The sequence below is a fragment of the Pelecanus crispus genome, chromosome 5 (assembly GCF_030463565.1).
Source record: "Pelecanus crispus isolate bPelCri1 chromosome 5, bPelCri1.pri, whole genome shotgun sequence".
Lineage (NCBI taxonomy): Eukaryota > Metazoa > Chordata > Aves > Pelecaniformes > Pelecanidae > Pelecanus > Pelecanus crispus.
In genome coordinates, this window is record NC_134647.1 from 20,044,378 (window position 1) to 20,068,090 (window position 23,713).

At 37.0% G+C, this 23,713-nt stretch overlaps 1 protein-coding gene across 2 annotated transcripts in view; it reads left to right on the forward strand.

The window, feature by feature from the left end:
- The first annotated feature begins 1,974 nt into the window (after positions 1 to 1,974).
- Positions 1,975 to 23,713, forward strand: part of SLC4A10 (solute carrier family 4 member 10) — a 125,868-nt gene continuing 104,129 nt past the window's right edge. For both annotated transcript variants that reach the window (XM_075710130.1, XM_075710131.1), the window contains exon 1: positions 1,975 to 2,055. In XM_075710130.1, coding sequence (XP_075566245.1) covers positions 1,975 to 2,055 — 81 coding nt within the window. The remainder of the gene's footprint in view (positions 2,056 to 23,713) is intronic.

The following is a 23,713-nucleotide window of genomic DNA, read 5'->3' on the forward strand; positions in this document are numbered from 1 at the left end:
TTTTGAAGGGCCTTTTGTCGTCTTGTGTGTATGTATTTATATCCTGTGCACATAGATTTAGTAACATTTTCTTGGTTGAAAGTGAATTCACGAGTTATTCTGGAAAAACTTTAAAAGTGGCAGCTTTCAAGAACTTTCACAGTATTCAAAGTGGCACCCTGACTGCCACTATCATCAGCATTAAAAGACAGTGTCAGGTTGTTGGGCCTCAAGGTTAGATCTCTTGGAGAATATAAAAAGCAGCATCAAGTCTGGCCTGATCTGGTTCCCTGTCGCACTTTAAAGCCTCCTAGGGCTTCACTGACTAGCCTCTCCGAGGCTACGGAACATGTCACCGGAGACCCTATACGAATGTGTGGCTGAGTTCCCTTTCCCTGTAGATGAAGCGTCCTTACGTTGAGGCAGTACCACACTGTATAAAGTGAATCAATTAAAAATTGATAGCAGACAGTTTCTCTCTCTAAAGGGAAATATGTGGTATTCATGGATGAGAGCAATTTGCTATTATCAGTACCATAATGTGAATGACTATAAGCCAAACCTGATTAACTCTTAAGTTACTCAAAAGAGCAGTTACTACAACTGTATAATAATGTTAAACTAACAGAACAGGGTCTGGGTGAATTAATTTAGAACCATTTACTTCTAGTTTCAGCTTCTGCTTATATTTCAAAGTAAAGAAGGAAATCCAAATTAATTGGAAAACATGCAAGCTGTGGTTAACTTAGGGAAGATTTTTTTTTCTCCAAGTTTCATTTTTCTGTAAAATTCGACCTGTAGCAATATATTTCAATGTGTGTTGAGGGGATGTTCCTCTGCATTTAAGGATATGGACCAAGTGCCTCGATAGGACTTTCTCACTGTGCGAACATGAGTAATTTTTCTGTGGGTCTAGAATTCAGAGGAATTATTAAATGGTAACTTTTTCCAGTTTATTGGTGGCACTCTTTCATCTTAGTTCTGTGAAGTGATTTTTTTTTTTTTTTGCTTGTGTAAGTTTGTTGCCATACTGATAGCAACAATAAATATAAATAATGACTTATAATAATCAATTCACTTGTATCAAGTATGTGTTTTAATAAAAAGTCCAGTTATTACTTTGTAGTCTTAATAATTTAAAAATTACTAAGGAGGATACTGTACGTTTGTTAGTTTGAAAGGTCTCTCATATCAGAAAAAAACCCATGCACGATTGTTTTGTTTGATATCAAAACACATTTTTGCTGTCATAATACTGGCATGTTTTCAAGATGCTGTTTTCTGGCTGCTAGCAGGGAGTAATGGAAACAATGCAGTGATCATGCAATTTATTGAAAATAAGCACTAAAAATACTTAGGCAAGCAATGTTTTTAATTTAATAAGGTCTATGATTTGTAAGGCTGCATAAAAAAGCTGTTTCGGTACCGCGGGTATTTAAATGCCTTGCTGCCTATGAATTGTTTATAATTTCTTTCTGGTAATTTTCCTTCGGATCAGATTGTGATGCTTCTTCTGAATGGTGATAGTGCTTGTTGAGGAGTGGTCATGCAAGCAAAATTTGATAACCTCGATATGTCACTTCATCTGCCGTTTTTCTTTTGTTAATGCAAAGCTGGTTGCATAATATCTAATTTCTCCTTTAGCTGACCACAGATGAAAACAAAATCTATAATGGCAGCGCCAGGTTTTATAAAAAACGCAAGTGAGGAGTTGAAGGATGTGGCTTGTTCTGTTTGGATGATGCAGGATTGCTTTAAGCAGTAAGCTTACTGTTTTCAGATGGCATTAGCAGCATCAGTGATATAGCTGTGTCAGCCTCCTTGACTACTGGATGTCTGTAATCGCATGGAGGAAACTATATTTAAGATCTGATATCTTGAGGGTAATGACTCCAGCACTTACTGATGGGCAGAATGGGTGTTAATGCTTTCTTCAGCAGCCCAGAAGATTTTGAAAGATAGATGGGTCTGTGATGTACTTTTATAAGACAGGAAATGCAATTTTTGGGGGTCTCTGGAAATAGAAAGGTCATGCAGCTTGGAACCGGTGAGACATTACAGTCTCTAAGTCATCAGGTATGACCTCATAGTTTATACTAATATTTCTAACATAAGGGTTTGTTTTACAGTTTTAGGTCATTTGCAATCTCTTTGTCTGTGTAATTGCTTCATGTTGGATTTGCTACAGGATTTGTAGGGTAGACTGTTTACATAAGAAGAGCAATGTATATCTTGGAAATCTAATGTGTTGTTAATTGCTATTTGAGCAATGTAAGGTTATTCCATATATATTTTCAACCTGCCTTTATTGTGAATATGATTTCTTTTAACTAATTCATGGTAAAAGGTTATACCTTTGTAAAGTAAAATGACAAGACTATATTGCATTTTTATTTTGCTTTATCTTTACATGGCACACAAAGCTATTGTGTGAATGTGTGTGTTTGTTGTATGAAATGCAGTATAAGGCCACTGTTTACCTACAGTAGCAGGTTATTTAAAACAACGTATCACATTGTATAACAGGACTGATCTATTCTGCAGGCACAGATCTTGCTTCATTTTGCAGTAGTAGATTTTTTTTTTTCTGCTTCATTTCAAATCAGTTTTAAAAATAGCTCACTGAACACAACAGTGAAAGTTTGGCAAGATAACTCTCCCCTTTTTAATTATTGTACTGTGACACATACTAATACTAATAGGTTGTAAAAGAAAAGATTAATAACTGAAATATTTAGAATGTTGTTTAAAACCAAATGCATTTTACTGAAGCATGTCTCCTTTTTGTTTTTAACTGTTGCCAACTTCATTGCAAGGCTGATACTTTTGTATCTGCTGATGTATTGTGGTGATGGATAGGAAAGTCAAAGTACATAAAAGAAAACAAGTATATGGGTATATTGCATAGGAAGATCGTGGCCTAATTTCATGTATGGAGCACAAAATGGAATTGGAGATACTATTATATCACTTTAGGTATTATAAATGCTAGATAATAGCCATTGTTTCCCTTGAATACAGCATAGAGCAATTATATTTGAAATTGTAAGAAGTTTATTTTAAAAAAATGATACTGAGCTCCATCTTAAGAAATTCTAGATGTATTTGCAGAACATTTCCATGGCAACGTGTTTGGCCATGTGTTTTAAAAGCTCAGCTGAAGCCTGAAAGTAGTGTGCAATTTTTCTGCTGCTTGCTTTACTCTTGTGAAACAACAATTTTCACATGTATCTGGACTGCAGATTGGCAGGGATGAGCGGTATTTCCTGACCCCAAAGCACATGATTAAGTGGTCAAGATTAAAAAATATTTTCGTATTTCCACCTAGAAACGTAAACATGTAAAACACGGATTTGATTTTGCATTTAGAACTGTATTCCAGTTTCACCTCCATTTAATAACATTTTGTTGGAAATGCATGTGTGTGGGAGACCACAGAAGACCAAACTTAAGAATGTGCAGTGAATTGCTTCAGTAAAAATGGCTGTCTTTTCATTTTTAATTAAAAACATATTTGTAAAAAATGTTGTATTACTTTTACTGGCCATAATTTATAGTTTCCCAGTCTACTTATCCAGCTTACATTCTTATTAATAATGGGGAAAGACTGCCCTGCTCTTAAGCTTGATTAGGTTTGGCATGATTTAACTATACCTTTCACTTGCTACAAGATCTTTTTAATCTGTTAGAATTTATTTTCAGTATTTTAATGTATTAGTCACAATGAGTACATTCTGTTTCTTGGCATTGGAATGAAATTCCTGAAAGTATTGGTTTCATGGTATTTTGGTGCTTTGCAGGGTATTTATGGACTTTTTAAGAGGACCAACCCTCCCCCCAGCTTCTTTGTTTTCCTTATTCAAGTATAATATAAAATCTTGACTTACCTGTATTTTGAAGTTGTTCCTCAAGTCTCCTTTGCTCATTTAAAATAATTAGATCTCCATGGAATTTTGTGTAACTGGAAGCTATAGCAGTATGCCATGTGAATATCCTGGACTCTGTTTCATCATTTATGTTAATTCTGCAAACTGTGTTCTGTGGATGTTTTTGGAAATGTAGCATTGATAATAATGTCTAAATAGTGCAATAGACATCCATTGCAGCCTGTTTAGGATAGAAACTGTATCTACAGAGGAAAATAAATTGGTGAAGAATGCTTTCTTGAGGAAGTGGAATGTTTAGGTCATTCCATTTTGAAACAATGGTATTACTGACTATTGCAAGTGAGTTTGAATATGATTTTTCACTCAAAGGACATAGTCTCATTATAGGTCCTTCTTCATTTGGAAGGACTAGAGAATAATACCCCACAGGATTATATTAAGGAGGTGAAGTTCTTTTGTAAGAGAAGGAATTGCAGCAAGGTAGACACACACACATCAGAGCAAGCAATTGGACTGAAGTGATGTGAAAACTTAAAACTACAAACTATTTTGCTTGTTTAACTCCCCCCGCCCCCAAAAGGAAAGATTTAAAATATACTTGCTGATATTTGGACATATTGTACAAATTTGGAGTAACTGAATCCAGTGGCAGTGTGTTGGGATCAACTGAAAAAGAAGGGGTTTTTATGCCTTCTTTAAAACTATACCAACTGTCTTCAAACTAAGTTGATTGCAACTGTCAGTATGTGAAGAATGCTGTGTAAAGAAGAATCTCTCTAACTAAAGAGTTCTTTCCCCTTGGCTGTGCATGACGCACACACATCCGTGAGTATGCGTTTTCCTATCTTTAAACATTCTTATTCACAGAACTTGATGATAAAGACCTCATAAAGAAACAAAGCTCTGTATGGATGTTTTAGGTACAATGTTAACTAGCAAGTTGGGCAAGCAGCCCAATATTTGTGTCATTTACCAATTCTAAACATCAATGCTCACAATCCTGCACATACTCAGTTGTGTAGTGCTTTTATTTATTGCTGATTGCTGTTTGATTCCACACTACTGACTTTTTTTTCGTATGTTATAGTGCCGGTTTTTATTAAGGAAATGGCAACACTAGGATAAATAGGAGACCGTGGCCAGACATTCACAAATGGCAAAACAACACTGGAAACAAAAAGTACTTTCAGAGTGAGTTGAAGGAATTCAAGTCCTTTTGTCCTACATTAGTCTCCCTCCCAAGAGATGATCCTATTCTGTGGTCAGATTCTCCTCGTTTAGTGCTTGAACTCATATACCAAGTCATTGGGCCTAATGACCCAAATTAGGGAAGGCTTAGTATAAGCATGTCAGAAAGGTCTAAAACATAAATTAACATAGCATAAATATGTAATAGCTAACTGCAGGGTCACAAAATATATAGCTACATGACTAGTGTTCCAAGAATATCGCCACATGATCATTCTGAATAAAGACTATTTGAAGGAGTTTTGTAGGGACACACTATGAAAATGTGAACAAATCACAACAATAATGCTACAGTAACCTGTTAAAAGAATTTAAGATAGAGTCATAGTTAGTCCCAACCAATTCCTGTAGAGGTGGGACCACCTAAGAGGGAGTAGTAGGGAAGGTGGCCGTACTAATGCTGTAAGAGAGAATGGTTATGCATTACTCAGAATGGCATTTTGGAGAGAATCAGCAATCCCAACTATGGTTCATTCTCTGTCTCTCTCCCCTCCTCTCTCTCTTGTAATAAGCCTCATAAATAATATGACTTGTTCATATTGCTTCTTGTTTCTTTGCAAAACCATATTTATTTTGACCGACTTAATTTTTCAATTAAAGTTATTAATAAAAAGCATGAACATGAGTGCTCTTACACTACTGTGATCAGGGTCTTTGGCCTCATGATAATTTCTTTCAGTAGAAGCTAAGTATAAGTAGAAGCTGATCCATAATTCTGGTAAATTCCAATGGATTGCTTGATTAGTAAAATCAATATAAACTATAGAGTAAGCTACATAATACTTTCCATTGTGCCATACTGATTTTAGTGTGACCCTAAAAGGGAGAGCGTCTCTTTCCTGAGTCATTTAAAAAATGTATGTACCAGAAAGAGATTACAAGATGTGACTGATGATAAGGTGGGGAAATACTGCTATTCCTATTTTGTTAAGGGGATCAAGTTTTTTGTTATGTTTAAGTGATACTTCTCATATTTTAATTTGTGCCCATTTCCTCTTGCCCTGCCATTGGGCACCACTAAGAAGAGTCTGGCTAGGCCTTTGCTACTTCCCCCCAGTCAAGTATTTGTATGCTCTGATAAGACCCCTCTGAGCCTCCTCTCCTCCAGGCTGAAACAGTTCCAACCTTCTCAGCCTCGCCTTCTGTGACCTTTGTAGCCCGTTACTGGGCTTACTCCAGTATGTCCATGTCTCTCTTGTAAGAAGGGAGCCCAGAACTGGACAGAGCACTCCAGTTATGTCTCAACAGTGCTGGGTAGAGGGGCAGAATCGCATTGTCTAGGAAGGAAATTTGGATTCTCTGTTAGTTAGTCAATCAAATATGGGAAACTTTGGACAGGGATCCTTGAAAAATGAGGACTGAATGCACTGAAAATTATACATAGTAATGTTTGTTGGTAATCTTATGGAGAAGAAAAGGTTTGAAAATAGCTTTGTTTAAGTCATAGCCGTTGTTTTAGTGATGAAACCTCCTGTTGTTTTGGAGTGTCTTATATGGAATCTATGTCCCCCAATGCCAATTGATATAAGAAGAGAATCACTCCTAGAAGGAAAGATTAAGCTTTAATATTTTGAGCTAAGCAAATTTTAAAGTAACTGAATGAAAAGATATAATCTAGTATGATATCACTAATTAAAAAAAAAGTAGTAAACTATGGGGAACATGAACTCCAGGGATTTGTAAGTGGTGTTTTCAGTCAACTCGCCAAAAATGATTTGTTAATTTCTAGTGGAAACTGGGAGCTTGCACAGGGCTCTCAAATGTTCTCAACTGATGCAGCCACCATCAACTGATAAAAAATACTCAGCTTGGTGCATTGAATGAAAATGTAAAACAGGCATTAAGTGACATGAGGGAGTGTTGAGGTATTGTAAACATTTGCTCATTTTTATAATAGCTTCCCCCTTGTCCCCCAGGCTGCTTAAATAAAACAAAAATGTATATAGGAGCATTCAGTGATTCAAGATTCATGTGTTTCTTTCCTGATAACATAATGAGTTCACTTGTTTAAATTCTCTTTATTAAAGATTTTATGCAGGCGCACAGAGTCATTAAAATACGTGCAAGAAATCATACCCATATGGTTTGCATCCACATTTAATGCAATTAAAACTATTCTAACAAAAGCAATACCAGTTCTATGTCCCAGTCCTGCAATTAAAATTTTCCAGGAAAAGCAGTGTCACTTATGCCTGAATCCTGCAAGTGGAACAGCAGTGAAATACCTTGTCCTTGAATTGGTAATGGGAGCTGCAATTGAGCAATTCTGTTCAGGTGTGGAGTCTGTTTGGAGATAGGAATTTGCATGGTGGAGACCTGATGTCAAGCTTATTAGGTGAGGGGGTTAACTATGCTTTAGGGGGTTTCTGCCTGAGAGTTAGCCATACAGGTCATTTATACCAGCTGATGTCACTCTTTAATTTTTAAAGGTATTTAAGTGTTGGTTTTCTATTTTCTTGCTAAGGTTATCTGAAATACTTCAAACTTGGGGAAAAAAAAAATCAGACTTCTCTTTCCCCTTTTCTTCTCCCCATTGTTCGTCTAACTTTTCTAGTCCTGTTCCAGGAATAAATTTTGGTGAATGTAAAATTTTAGAATTTGTGGGTGTATGTGTGTCTTAAACAGCGGTTGTGCATATCATAACTTAAAATTTAAGTTTAGGCAACTCTTAGTATATAAGAAAGCAGAGGCTAGCGATAGGACAAGAGGAAATGGGCTCAAGCTGCGTCAGGTGAGGTTTAGATTGGATATTAGGGAAAATTTCTTCATGGAAAGGGTAGTCAAACATTGGAACAGGCTGCCCAGAGAGGGTGGTGGAGTCACCATCCCGGGAAGTGTTCAAAAAACAGGTAGACGTGGCACTTTGGGACATGGTTTAGTGGGCATGGTGGTGTTGGGTTGACAGTTGGACTGATGATCTTAGAGGTCCTTTCCAACCTTAATGATTCCTAGTTTTTACTTTCATTATAAATAATCCAGCCACCAAGCCAGGAAACACGAAATTGCTACTCTACCCTTAATTGTTTTAGTGATGGACTTGGTAATGTTAGGTTAATGGTTGGACTGGATGATCTTAAAGGTCTTTTCCAAGCTAAATGATTCTGTGATTCTATGAATGTTGACTGCCAGGTAACATTTTTAATGAAGTACACTGAATGATCATTAGAAAAAATCTAATACATATGGAAAATACAAAATGATAGTTTTGTAACAGTGACAGTAATCTAATGATTCTTTATGGCATTGTATATTCTGCTGAAGATTATTCCTGAGTGCTTAGATTCTACATGGCAAGCATAGGCCTAGTTCTGTGAGTGCTACTAAGGATGAAGCTCAGTGTCTGGTAACTGTGACTGGATCTTATCTTCAGAATATCCGTTGCGGCATTTGTGCTAATACATGTTGAAAATATGACTTCTTAGCTCTCCAGGGCACAGGATTTAATGGAGGTGGCTGGATATTGCCAGTAAAGTTTACCTAAGATATGAAATGTGAAACATATGAAAATGAAAAGCCGTCTTGGCATTCTTCTTTTGTTCTGGAAGGAAGCGATGACCTTTTTTTCCAGGAACTTGGTTGCCTCATTGCCTTTGCCAGACTTGTCCCCTCTGTTAGATCTCAGTGTACTGTCACCAGTCCTTCTGCGTGTAGTCATGAGTGAATTTCTCATTGCTGCTAGGGAGCGTCTTGCAGTGACTCACTGGGCTTGGTTATTGCCCAGTCTGCCTTCTGCTCTCCTCCTCCTCTTTCCTGAGTTGTTTTTTATTTTGTAGGGTGCAGGTGTGCTGAAATTTCTCAGCCATCTAACTTCTAATGCAGAGATCCGTATTTGCTGTGGATGTCAGTGAGAGATGTAATCTGTGCTGTCAAAAGGACTTACTAGCACTGCCTTGTGTCCTGAACATCTGCGGCAGCAGCAACCTCAGCACAGATCTGAGACATGCTCTGGGTGCTTTTCTTGCCTGCTTCAATAGATAAAAAGTGTTAAATTGTTTCCTTTTTAGTATCCTTTGCAATTACTGAGGCAGAGATTGAATTTACATTTTTAGCAATCTCTGTATCATCAGCTGTAAACAAATTTCCCTGGTGATCGCTTAGACTTTATGTCCCTCATGGGCCTCTTTTTATGTCCATAAGAATGTCATTATCCATTTCTAGTTTAATTTCCTTTTAATTTTCCTGTCTTTGCTTGGTTACACTGTACACACCTGTAGATCTCTAATTTAACATAGGAACGTAAAGAATAGCACCTTTTATCTTCCACTATGCACAGCATAAAATTTCTTCAGGTGAGCTGAAGAATCTTTTCTGCTGTTTATTCAGTCACAGCAAACAAGATTCAGGCTCTTTGGCTTTGGACACTTTTGGCACCTGCTGTGCAGCAGGGATCCTATAAAGTAAATTGTTTAAGTCCTGGAGTTGATGCTGTTCCTGTAATGGATGCTCCTGCCTTCCCAGCGTGTTCATCACCGTATATCTTCCTCTCTTGGTTTACAGTTTACCTATTTGGGATAGGCATAGTGATGTATGCTGACGTAGCAGACAATTATGGAACAGCACTGCTCTTTTCAGAAAACAGCAGGTAGTTACATCGTTTCCAAGACAAGAAGCACCCCATGCTCGGTAACCTTCACTTTGGGAGATCGCTTGTGTTAATGAAGGCAGGGTTTTCTTTTCTTCATCAGGTTCCAAGTGCAGTTCTGCTCTGTTTGAACTTACTTATGTGTATTTATAACTTCCTAGTTTCTTGTCAGAGGACCTCTCGATCAATCTCAGCATGGGACTGCAGACTTCAGATACCTCAGTTGCCACGTCTTTCCCTGGAACATAGGAATATAAAGATGGTTGTGCTGGGCCAGACTAAAGTTACTAGCTTGGTATCTTGTCTCTCTGATACTGGTCAAAATGTGTGATAGCGGGGCAGGTGCACAACGACAGGTTCCCTGGGTAGTCACTGAGAACCTCATGGTTCATGGCTTCAGGACTTTCTGTTCCAGAAACGGTGGTTTTTGGATTTGGTACTTGTGATAGATTTCTCTTCCATGAACATGTCCACACATTTCTTGAATTCAAGTAAACTTTTAGTATCTAGTGGAGTTCCAGAGGTTGCCAATATGCTGTGTGAAGATCTATGTCTTTTTGTTTGTTTTGAACCTGGTTCCAGCTGTCTTCATTTAATACCACCATCCTCAGTACTATGTTGGGAAAGACAGTGAACAGTAATTTCCCTACTCAGCCTCTGAATACCCATCATGTTTTTATAGGCGTCTAATATATCTACCTCATACAGTGGATATTCTTGTTCTCTACCTCTGAATCTTTTCCATTTCAGCTATATCCTTTTTGGCAAGTAGGAATCAATTACACTTGATATTCAAGCTGCAGGTAAACTCAAGATGTATACAGTGGATTTTCTAATTTGTAGTGTTCTGTTGCTTTTTTCCCCACAGCCACTGAACTTTGATATAACATTTTCATGGAATTTTTAACCAAAACTCCAAGACCCCACTGCTAAGTGGTGGTGTTCGGAAAGTTTCACTATATATGTGAAACTAGGATTGTTTTTCCCTCTTGTGCAGCAGTTTGGAACTTTCGCACTGAATTCCATGCAACATTTTATCATCCTTAACACGCTGAGTGTGCTAAGGGCCTCTGCAGCTCTTCATATTCAAGCTTTATCTTTCTGAATCTGATCAGGAAATTATCTGTCACTAGCAAACTTTGTCACCTTGCTGCATGTCCAAAATAATCTATACATTTGTACCAGTGCAGATCTCACCAGAATTCCAGTAATGACTTCTGCACTGGTAACCTTCCTCAGCCAAAAGAAATTACGATTTCCCTATGGCTTCTGTTTTCTACATTTTATCATTTCTTAACCCAGCAAAGACCTTTCCTCTTAACCCATTGCTGCTTAGGTTCTTTCAGTTGCCTTTGGTGAAGACTCACACTCAAAACCTTTTGGCAGTCAAAGAAGACTTTGTTAACCAATTTATTTTATTCACAGGCTTCTTTACTCCTTCAAGGAATTACAGTAGGTTTGTGAGGCACAGTTCCACAGGATCAATTGTCTTCCAGTATATCATACTTACTCATGTGCCCTGTAATTTTATTCTTTATGCTAGTTTCTCTACATCTGTCTATTACCAGCAACAGGCTTACAGGTTGATTGTTTACAAACACTGTTTGGAAGTCTTTTTAGAAGTTGACATCATATGTGTGGTTTTCCAGTTCAAAGGTACTAAGAGGTGAGTTCAAGGAATCCAGTTCAAAGGCACCAGAAGTGGTTTCAAGTAAGGATGTTACACACCACATTCAGTGTCTCACTTGTAGAACTTGGTATTATAAGATGGGTTTTGTTGACTAAAATATCTTGAGGATAATTCTGTTGGAAGGATATGGAAATTTAATACCCCTTTACTTCTAGGCTGGCTGGCTTTCCACAGAAATGTAATGCAGCATAACAGTAACAAGAAAACTGAGGAAGCAGGAACGTTCAGAAAGTGTTTAAAACACAATACAGACAAATACAAGATAATAATGTCACATAGAGTTTCCATTTTTTCATGGACAGATTAGAAAAGTCATCACACCTTTGCTAATCTTTTATCATTCTTTGGCATGAGCATTACTTTTGTGATACAGCGTGATGAAAAATGAACAAGAATGAGAATAATCATGAATCAGATTTTCTAGGGAATAATAGTATTTATTAATGGAACTATGCACAGGACTTATTGACTTGATCTTTATGCTGTTGAAAAGCAGACATTTCCTATCTTTTACTTACGAATTAAGTATGCCACTTGGTACTTCCCCCCCCCCCCCCCCTTATTATTTTTTAGCAGATAAATAATAAACGGCCATAGGCAGAGTGCTAGTTAAGCTAAACTGTCTGTTCCAGTGATTGTGAGGTGAATGGGCATGCTTCCTGACTGCCCTGTGCAAGTCAGATCCACTGCTAAAGGGAAAACAGGGGACATTTGCTTTTTCTGGTTCTCTCTTCTTTTTTCCTCTCTATGAAAAATTCTTCAGTTTATTTGTAAGCTGTACGGAGAGGTGCAGTTTCAATCTTTAGTGGTCTTATGAAAGCTTTTTTTTTTGTTTGAAGGACAGACAAAGATTCGAGGAAGATTTTAGTTCTGTTGCTCTGACTTCCTATTATTGCTTCTAGTCTCTGTTTGACTTTTTCTGTGCTCTGTCCCAGTTTAAAATATGCTCATTCTGTTTCTAAGCAGAGGAAAGCTCTTATGATAGGCACTTTTTAAAGTGTTCTGTTGCAGTCCATGGTAATGCTATAGTTTAAAATAAAAATTATCTGGAATCTTATCTAGCTCTCATCCTGCTGGATTCCCATTGACCACACAGGAGTTGTGCAAGGTGCACGTTAAGGCAGGATTTCACATACCTTTTGGGGAGTAATGTCTTTGTTTGTCATGATCCAGTCTACTGAGAATGCTACCACTTGGAAATGGGAATCCTGAGATGGATTACCTGCTTCCTCAAGTTTTGAATTCTGCCACTTTTACATCAGGAGATGAAATTATACTAGAGCATAAATTTTTCAAAGAACATAAAATTATTACATATCGTATAACTCAATCCCTAAGTGTTGGTGCCCCTTTGTTTTTCAAGTGTGCATATTTGTGACTTTAATAGCATATCAGAGTGACAGGGAAGAAGTGAATTCCAATTCACTCCCCCCCCCCCCCCCTTTTTTTTTTTTTTTATTTCTTCTCAGGCACATCAATTCCTACAGCTTTAATGTGTTGGCTGAAATCTGTGGTTCCCATATATTGCAGACCTGATTGCACCCTTATTTGGGGACCAAAAGCCCTGTGTAACTTCTTGGGACAGATATGGTTTAAAATATATTAGCTGGCCTCATTCTGTTTGCAGTCCTTTGCCTTCAGAAATCTTCTACTTGAAAACAATCATTGGTAAAGTTAAGTATCAGAAGTATTAGCTGTAATGTTGGGCTTGGAAAAGAATAAGTAGGCTTAAAATAACAAAACAAGCTCCTTAAAAAAACCCCCAAACGCTCCCTCCCCAAGAACCCAGACATCTGTACGTCCAAAGATACAGAAGAACACTTAACCAGTGATGTTACTTACTCTCTTGTGTACAATATCTTGAGAAGAATTAAGCAATCAGTATGCTATTCTGGCAAACGATCCATAAATACGATTAAAATTCCTGGGAGAATAGGGCTCAGATTAGTCCAGTTCTACATTACCAAAGATTTATTAGCGTATGTTGGCATGAACTTCTAATATAGTTACAGAGTGTACGAGTATAAAATGCCTTGACCAATACTGCTTATATGGACTTGGCATGCAAGATAAGCTTCAGTGGATTAAATCTTTTCCTAGTATAACAATGTCGTAGCAAATCATCCTTATCAACTAGCATTTTAAATCACCATGTAATTTGTTAAAACAACTAATGTATGTCAGAGAGAGTATATCTAACAGCTTCAGATAACAAGTTTCAGGATATCTTGAAAGAGCAACAATCAGGATGGAACTGTTTCCTTTCTCTTGTTATTTTTGATTGCTTTACTGGTGCTTGTTGATCTCTCCGCTTTCTGATGCTTTTTATGCTCTTGTATCATCAGTGTCTGGATTATACTTCTTTTGATATTCTCTGTCCTTTCCTTCTTCCCTTAAATTGCATCTGCCTCCGGTTCAGCCTCCTCTCTGTGCCATTCCTGTCACTTCCTTTGTGCAGGTGCGAAACTCCTCATGTCCTCCATTATCTGGTCTTCCTTTTATTTTCTTGATATTTCTGGAATGTTGCTCGTCTCAAAAGAACCTGGAGGTTGTCTTTTTACCTCCTGCTGTTCCCTCCAGCCCACAGAAATTTGTTCCCTTGTTTATTAACATTGCCTCATCTGTGGTCCTTTCTGTGGAGAAAGTTACCTCCAACAATATCCACTCTGAATATGGGTCAAAGAAGTTGGTACTTCTGTGTTCTTGTTCTTAAGTTCTGCCTGCTCCTAGCTCTTTATTTTTTTTAAAAAAAAAAAAAACAATTTCCTTCTGCATGCCTTTCTAATGTTTTTATGATCTGCATTCACAGAACTCTAACTGTTCCCATCTCTCTGACTTTTGACTTGCAACTTTCTTCCATTCACAGTTTCTCACCCTTCAGTTTCCATGTGGATAACCATCCAACTCTGTAGCTGCCCTGGTGCTGTTGTTTCTTATTTGAATTGTATCCCATGTGCCAGATCAGCTACACACTTGAGTTGGTCTTCTCTAAGTACTGTGTTCTTCGAATTCCTTTTCTATGATACCTATTTGAACTTTTTCAACATTTTTTTCTCTCTCTCTCTCTCTCTCTCTCCCCCCAAGAATGGGACTTTGTAAAACCTCTGTTTTGTTGATCTTGATGACTTCTTTTCTGCTCTTATTTCCTTTATTCCTCTGTACTTTCCTTTCCTCTATCAGCTTAATCAGTTCCCTTTAGGCTTTATTTTTTTGTTGTTCTCCTACACTTCCAAACCTTTCTGACAATTCATGGTCCTGGCCGACTCCCAATATCCACTTTCTCAGTTCCTAATGCCATCTGCCATGCTTCAGAGATACTGTTGACTATTTCTGGTGAAAATCTTTTGATTCTGCTGACTTCCTCTATTTATTAATCTCTGGGATTTTTGTTATCTGTTATGAGTATCTCTGCTTGCAGTTTTGCCTGTTCTGTATTTTTATTAACCATATAGCCCTCCATCCAGCTTATCTATTCCCCCCTCTCTCCATATGAACTTCTCAAAATTAACTAACCATCTAAGGTCAAAATTCAAGCTTCCTCCTCGTCTACTAAAACAGACATTAAGATTTTTTTGTAGTCTTTGAACCTGTTCCAACGAACATATCCCTATCCACCTTCTGACCTGCTGTTCTTTTTTTTTTTTTATTTCTGTTTCTCTCCTTGCTATTCCTTCCTATGCACAATAAATATGTCTGAGTCTCTTCATATTAAATAAAACCCAACACAGAGCAACCCTCCACTTCAGAAGTTTCTATTCACTAGATTAATATCCTATCCCTAGAACCTCCTTCATCTCCTCACTCCCTTAGTGTGCTTTGTACAATTGTCTTCATTTCTTGTCTTCTAATGCCTTTCAAGAACTGCTCACTTCTGGTTTCTGTCTTTTGCACTGAAATTTCTCTCACTAATGTTCCACTTGACTTCTTCCTGGAGGAATTCCAAGCTAGTCCTTCATTCTCCTCCACTCCATCTGTCATCTCTCTGCGATGCTATGTTATAGTCTTCACTAAATTTTGTTGTTCTTAGACATTTGTCATTTTGTCCTTGTTGATTCTTTCTCTTTTCAGACTCAGTTTCTTATTGGGTGGGTCTTCCTCTCCCCCCCCTTCTATTTCTGTATGTAGGTGTGTGTTTATATCTCTCAGGAATCCATCCTCAGCCTTTGCATCCTCCTCCACACGTTACTTCAGATAACGTAGCCATAAGTGTAATCTTTATGAAGGCATCACTACTTTATTTTTTAGTGGTCTTCCCCCACTCCAGTTAAACTCTACCCATCTCAGAAAATTTTCTTGGTCTTCAGTGGTCACCTGAATGTAATCATGTCAGAAACGATTCCTTTTCTTTCCTGATGTGCTCTTCTTGCTCTGTGCAGCTCCAAGGTCTGACAGTTCCTGTTTGTCCATGTAGCCATAAATCAGATTGAAGGCCTGCTTGTCTCAACACCATGGCTGTTATGATCTCATCTGCCTGTCTGACTTCAATACTTAAAGCTTTGCGTTACTTGATTACTGGTGTTAATATCATCTTGGCTTATAACTCTGCCTACATCACTTGCTTTTTGAAGTCTATTTACTCATCTTCTCAAATACAAACTTCTAGTCTTTCTTTTAAGAGCTTTACAACTTGCCTTCTCCTTTCCCTTCCGAGAGATTTTACCACAAAGTTGAATTTCATGTTTGCTCTACTGGCAGTATTGGTTTTGATTTCCCAATTGCTATTCATCTTAGAGTTATTAGTGCACTTTCTCTTACTGTGCCCAATCTTTGTTGAAGCTCCTCCTCGAAACTCCTTCTGTAGTCTATAAAGTTAAGTATAACCTGTTAATGACTGGGCAGATGTGTTGGTTGTGCGCATCTTACTATACTTAGGTTCCCAAGTGTTCTTAACCTGAGGCTATTTATTGTTTGTATACCTACAAGCTATAATGTGTCTTTTAAATTATATAACTACTGAAATAATTATAAATAAAATAATTTGTTTGAATTATTGACTATCACACCATGCATATATTTGCAGAGTGTATTCATTGGAGCCCACAGACGCTATTTTTCTTTTTCCACACATGTGTGTACATATATGTTTAATAACAATGCTAGTTAAAGAAAAGGTAGGCAGAATTTGCAGGTATAAGGAAGGATGCTTAGAAGACCAAATACAGATCAGGAGATGATTATTTGCTTAGTACCAACATTGCAATCGTGCCAAGAAGAGGAGCCTATTATACTAACCCTGGTACAAACTTGTAATAAATGGAAAACTGATCCAAGTAGTTTGTGGCATAATGTTTAAATGATAAGAATTTTCTTTATTGTGTTCACCACAAAAAAATCCATTCTTTAATAAAAGGAGATAACGTTGTCTTGGCAAGGAAGGGTATGAAGAGCATCTGCTGGATATTATTTTTCATCATTGTGTTTGTAATTGTTTTCACTTTAGAGCAGTATACTGAAATACAAATGATTCAAACTTGTGTTGTGCCAGTAAAACTTGATATCTAGTCATTTCTGCCATTTCCTCAAAATACTGGACACTGGGGATATTTACATCAAGGAGAGGGAGTTTGAAAGGTGAAATTTAATGTGATACTAGTTATCTAGTAAATATATAAATAAACAGGTAAATACTATGCCTGTGGTAAAACTTTGCTTTCGAAAAGTTTCTCTACCAAAACTGGAGTGCAATCCTGACAGCTTTTCTATTTCAAATATCATGGCCACCATCACCAAAAAGACTCCTAAATTCCTAAAGCACACAATAGTTAAAGGCTAGCTAATGTTCTTCAAGGCTCTGATGGAGATCATTGTATCCTCCCTTGCTGTTCTCTATGGCTGCATATGTCTGTCAAGTTAGTGGCATTATGAGAAAATTGACAATGAAAATAATAATGCTCTTTTCTAATAATAAAATCATTTCTTATAGAAGCACTGACAAAATATGTATAGACTGGTAATGCTGTGTTCACATTTACTTTCTACTCTAGTAATACTTGTCCCTTTTCCTTTTCAAAAGTTATGGTCTGTAATTTCAATATAAAGCATACTGTTAAAGTCTTGTCAGTTGTTTCTAACTTTTAGCTTGTTTTTATTGTCAAATATCTTGACTAGTCTAGAACAACAAGGTCATGGAAGTGATGATGTTTAAAACTTCCAAATTACAGCAGGCAAGCAATTTGTACAACTCTAATTCTTAGATCTCTGAGAGGTAGGAAGACCAGTTGAACTACTACTTATAATTCATATTTACCTTTGATTCTTTGTCAGCACATTGCAAACTCCTGAAGGTATATCTTGTGTGCTTGTGCTGTCTAGACTTTTAAACTGTATAAGCCCCTTGTTATCTAGTCTGCTGTCATGATCACTTTCTCAATATATTTTGAGTTAGTCTTTGATATGAAAATTCTCTTTACAGTGCAGCATTTCATTCCCTAGGCAGAAGTGATGCACAAGTAACGTCAAACTTGGTATCTGAAATCTGTTTATTTGCCCTGTTATTTCTCAGAACACATTATCAGTTTAATTATCTCACTTATTTCTTTTCTGCCATTCCTCTCCCCCCCTGCCACTGCTTCTGCACAGTTTACTGCTTTTCCTAATCCCTGTGTGAATGAATTAGACTACCTGAACTTCCAGATAGCAGATCCATATCATCAGTGGCTTGGAGGATGTAATTATTTTTTATTATTTTTTATCTTTGTGAGTAGAGTGGCTCCTAACTGTTTTCTTTGGCATTGCACTCCCTGGTCACCATGGCTTACTGATGACCTGAGACAGATAAAGAGTGAGAGTAAAGATAATCAGAATGTCATTGTCTAATTATGAGATGGAGAGTTTTTCTTGTCTTATGCTGTGACTATATAGACAGTGCAAAAGGTCTCTTCATTTCCATTAGGGTAACTGTTCATTTGCACGCAGCAGAACATTTCTGGGTGATACAGATCTGTGGTTTTCAATCACATCAATTACAGTTGCCTTGATAAGAAGGTCACTCATGATAACAAAATCGTGTAGATCAACCTAAATCTTTGGAGATGAGTAGTACTCAGTCATCTGTTCTGGATTTTCTGCTGAAGTTACTCCCTGAAGATATAGATGATTTGGGAACTCTTCAGACTAAATCCTACATTTGAATTTATACATTTTGGCCAAGACAGACTTATCAGTTGTCTTCAAGGAAGTTATTTGCAAGTTTCAGTTTAAAACAAACAAACCAACCAAACACAATCTTCTTCTTTTCTTTTATGGAGGATAATAGATCATATAGAAGACAACTCTGAAGGACCACAAGGAATCCAGTTTAATGTTTGGGCATGCAACAGAAAATGGTATGGTATTCTAAGTCATTTTTTTCCTGACAATGGATGACAAAAGAGCCATACTACTTTTTAACACTTCAGTTAAATTTGGTTCAGTCAGGGTACCTTCACTGCAAGTAGAGCAACAACATTACTAGTGTTGGCAGACTTATTTGGAAGGTTAGCGATGAATTTGGCTATGTGGGAATGATCACACTCAATCAGACTAACAGTCCATCTATTTTACTGTCCTGTCTCTCCAGGTAGTCCTAATAGGACTCTTCTCAGTCTCAACAATTTTCAGCCCACCTTTAGTGGCAGTCAGTCTATCTAAGATCTTGCTTATCCTGTGCAAGTGCCCATCTCTTTGCATTGACTGTTACAAAAGTGGATGGTGATGTCATCTCTAGTTAAGGCAACTTCAGTTAGGTGCCAAAAGTTTTATGGAATTAATCTGAGTTTAGAATATCTCTGTCCTGAAACATCCTCCCTGCTACCTTGATTAATCTTTGGATTGTGCTTGTAGAGAGTGTTTGTTAAATACAACTGCAAATTGTGGGTAGGTCTGAGAAATAGAAGAATCACTGAACATTATATCAGTGTTTCTGAGAGAGGGAATTAATTTATTATTGATCATGCTGGCTTGCAGTGTCAAAAAAAAAGGTGATGTTTTGAACTATGGTTGGCATACATTTGTATGTAAAAGATGCAGACTCCAGACTACATCATTTTTGTGGCTGTAAAGGAAAAGTTCTCTCTGCTGTGTTGTAGCTGCTGTTAAAATAGGTTCTGGTAAGTTGGTCATGACCTCTTCTTTGCACTTGCTACTTCCGCATGAGTAACTGCTGCAAGATGACTGCCTTCTATGATTCTTCTCGCTGACCCTATTTCTAGGTAGAGAAATCTGAAAACGTGTCATCTTTTCTGAGGCTGAAGGCAGATCTTTTGAGATGGGAAGTATATCCAACCTAAACCCCAGTATATCCTACTGCTGATTAAGAAACTAGCAAGTATCATAATTTACTTTTTTCCATTTGCTGCCCAGCAGCTAATATCCTATTGCATAGTGGGCTAAAATCAGCACGTTTAACTACACCTAAATAATGCTGTTATCCTGGATCTATCCTCACCTGGCATTGGGCCGAGAGAGCCCAGACAAGCTAAAAGTAAATCTCATTTAGGCTTTGGATAAAGCCTTCACATCCATCTTCACGCTGTTGGACTTCCCTGTAGTAGTTGACATAGCCATTGCTGTGAAGCGAGAAAAGAGGATTTCAGCTAATGGGACTGCACTAGGATGACACAAGATGTTTGAATAATAACCACAGAGGAAAAAATAACCATGCCTCAGCTTGAAATCTGTGCTGTTCTTGCCTCCATAACTTCTAAGTATTTGACAGTGTAGTAAAGAAAAATATGAAGCCAAGGAATAAAATCTTAGTCATACAGATGTGACCCAACTTCTACATCCCATAACTAGCAGCAAGGAACATTGTCTTTTATTTATTCAGATGTCTGGCTGAGACAAGCAATTGAATAAAGATTAGCTTACAAATCCAGCAGATGTGAGATGATGGGAAGGAAGGGGAGGAGTTAGGAGCATCGTAACATGACTGAGAATGTTCAAAGGAACACAATAACCTAAGTGCCTTGTCCAGGTTTTTTAAGGCGCTCACATCATTTAGGCATTCTTCATAATTTTACTGGGAGGTATACAAAACATGGCAAGCACAGCCGCAATTAAATGCAGGTTCTTAAAACAGGTACCAGAATCCAGAAGGAATGTAACAGTTCATTATTTCATTATTGTATCCAATGCTCCAATAGGTTTATCAAAGTTTTTGAGTGAGAATGTTGTTTGTTCCCCCCCGCCCTGTTTTGTTGCTGCAGCTATTAGTACAACAGAGTCCTTTTTCGGTGGGAGAGTGCAGACAGAGGAAGTGGGGCATCTAGGTACTGCAGCAAATTAAGTTACTATTTTGCCTTGATTTTCTGTTTTATCTTCTTTAAGTAGAAATCTTGTCTTCAGTTGGATAGGTGTATGAAGAATAAAGTAACATAATTTGCCTTGCAAGTGTAAGAAATGTATTGTTTCTACCCAAAATGGCTATTCTAAGAAAGAAGATTCCTTATCAGATGATAGGGAAATATTTTCATGATTATGCATTCATTTATGCATCAGTTCATAGTAGCTGTATTGTGCATAATGGTATATAACCAGTACAGGATGCTTCAATGTAGATAAACACAGGAATTACATGTGTTAGTGAGCATTTACTTGTCTGTAAAACTGCCTTGTTTTATTTGTGTGTGCATTTTCTGCTTGTGTTTCATCTCATTAAATTTATAACAATAGAATGTGCTTAGATTTAATGTCTGCAGTGATTATCTATATGTTAGAGGAATTGCATTATTACGTTAAATGTGTGCTCAGTCTCAGGTCAGTAGCAAATCGGTTCTTTGGAGCCAGTGCTGATTAGTGCAGTCTTCAGCAGCGTTGCAAAGATGGTATTTCTTTATTGAGTCATGCTAAACAGTATCTTGGCTTTTGCTATAAAAAGAGAGAAGAGGGAAAAAGAGGCAGAGAAGGATGCTTTTATGCATATGACATGCAGCCCTGGGGAAAATGCAAATCTGGAATGAAAACTAATTCCTTTCTACTTTGTTGGTTAGCCTGAACTATGTGGAGTAGAGCTGACCAAAAGGAATATGTACAGAAAGGTGCCACAAAAGCAGTACAATTAAAGGGACATTTTAAAAAATAATTTAAAATATTAAATATTTAAAAACAATTCTTCAGACCTTACAGAACAGACCTTATTGCATTATAAATGTGTTTTGATGGGTCTTCCTTGATAGGTGGATAGAGGGGAAAAGGATGATATGGAGTGGCTAGTGGAATGGAAAAGCAATTACATTTCATCAGAAAGATAAAATTCACTGTACTTTCCATCTCAAAAGATTGCTAAATATGATTATATGTAATATAAGCAATTAAACACAATAATATTCAAAAAGGGTTTTTTCCCTACTGTGCTTGTCTTCAGAGAGAGAAAAGAATTGTAGCATCTAAATTGTGGGCATACACATTGTGCATTAAATCAGTTTTGTGTGACTGTGTCTGCTCAAGGACAGTGTAAAGGACGAGGCTGAACATGGCAGTCATCAGTGATTTGCCCTCTGCAACAGGGAGGCATCCATCTCCATGTAACAGCTTTTTAGCCATTTAGGTTAATTGTCTTTACAAGATATTTCCAATATGCTCTTGGCAGCTCCTGAGTTCAAATAGCTCACTTTTCTAGATCTTTTAATAATGCCATCTTTATGAAATGTCAAGCTGAACCTAACCAAAATGATCTTAAAAATACAAATGTCATGTAATGGGTCTGTGAAATAAATGCAACACAAAGTGATAATGCTGGAATATCTTCAGACTCAGAAGGCAATCATGGTGTGTATGTGATATCTGGATAAATGTTTAGAATTTTGTTACAGACCATTTGAAAGGTAAATGCACAACGTCTATACCACTAACTTTATGATCAAATATATAAACTGAAATGAATATATTATGGAGTTCCATCTTTTAAGTAATTATTGATAATGTAAAATAACTAAAATAATTTTATATTACAGCTTTCTATTGTTTATAGGAATGCAGTATTTAATGTTTTATGCTGACAGGCATTCCTTAGTTCCAGATGGCATTTGGGAATTATGTAGGTTGTCTAATCATCAATAAGTGGCTTATATGGAGAAGTAATTAATGCCATGATTATTTTCCTTATGAGTCAGCAGGTGTGTCATATGCATAATTTCTAGTGCGGAAAAACCCAAAATGGCTTCTGCTCTGCTATATATTTTACAGAAAGGAAGATGCTGAAAAAGGATTCTTTTTTATTATGTTGTGATTTGTGCTGTGAGTGTATTCAGAATATAATTAAAAGGGAAAGGATTTTACCTGAAGGTTTAAAAACCCTGAAAATTTTTCTGGAACATTAATACTCTTTGTAGCTGATTTTTGCATTGTATTTCAAAGAAAGCAATCATCCAGTTTATTTAAAACACTGACCAAATATCAGAGAGAAAATAAAAGTAGCCAAATATGAAGAAAATTAGATATAAAGGATTAAGAAAAGAAATAATTTCTAGTTTTCCATGTAAAATGAATATTTAAGTGTTACCCATTTTGACTTGTCTGTTCAAAATATATTAGCGCCAAGTATCATACCAGTGGAGCAGGCCACCTACCAAGGGAAGGACAGCAAGACATAGTCATTGCAACTATTTAATAATTTCCTATTGTCCTAACAATTTCCTATTCCCTAATGTATATTTATTGTTGTACTATTATTTCATTTACTGTAGTGATCAGCACAGATGATCTTCAGTTAATGTTTGTGCGATATTCAGGTAGCTTTTATGATATATGCAACAGTGCCTTTTAAGATCATGTATTAGGTTTTTTTTAGTAAATATATATAATAAATGTATAGATAACTTCAAATCTATGTATCGTCACCTAGACTTTAATCTACCTTCTTGTAATCCAGAATACGAGTATGTCCAAATTCCATCATCCAGAAATGTACTGAAGTTCTACAAGTGTATGTGTCTGTGTTAGCACACACCTATTTAAAAATGTGTGTCATCTGCCTTTGTACGGATCCACCTTTGAAAGGAGTTACTTTCCTCTTCTTTCCACTCAATTGTCTACCACATGATGAAAGCATAGACAGTTTATAGGAGCTATAACTAAAAATATCTGAAAACATCTGTCACAGAATGACGTTTCTCAGCTTTTCTAAATGTGTAGTTTCTCCGTTAATAAAATTGATCTGAGGTATGGAAGGGTAGTGCACAGTTCTGCGAGGTGACAGGTTTAAGGATCAACCTCTTTGCAGCATGTTACGAATCGCAGTTAGGGCAGTATCATGGCTGAAGAGGATCAATTTGGGAAGCTTTCCAGGAGGTTATTTATCTAGCTTTGGAATATCCTGGGTAGTGGGCTTTATCAACACATGGGTGGAAG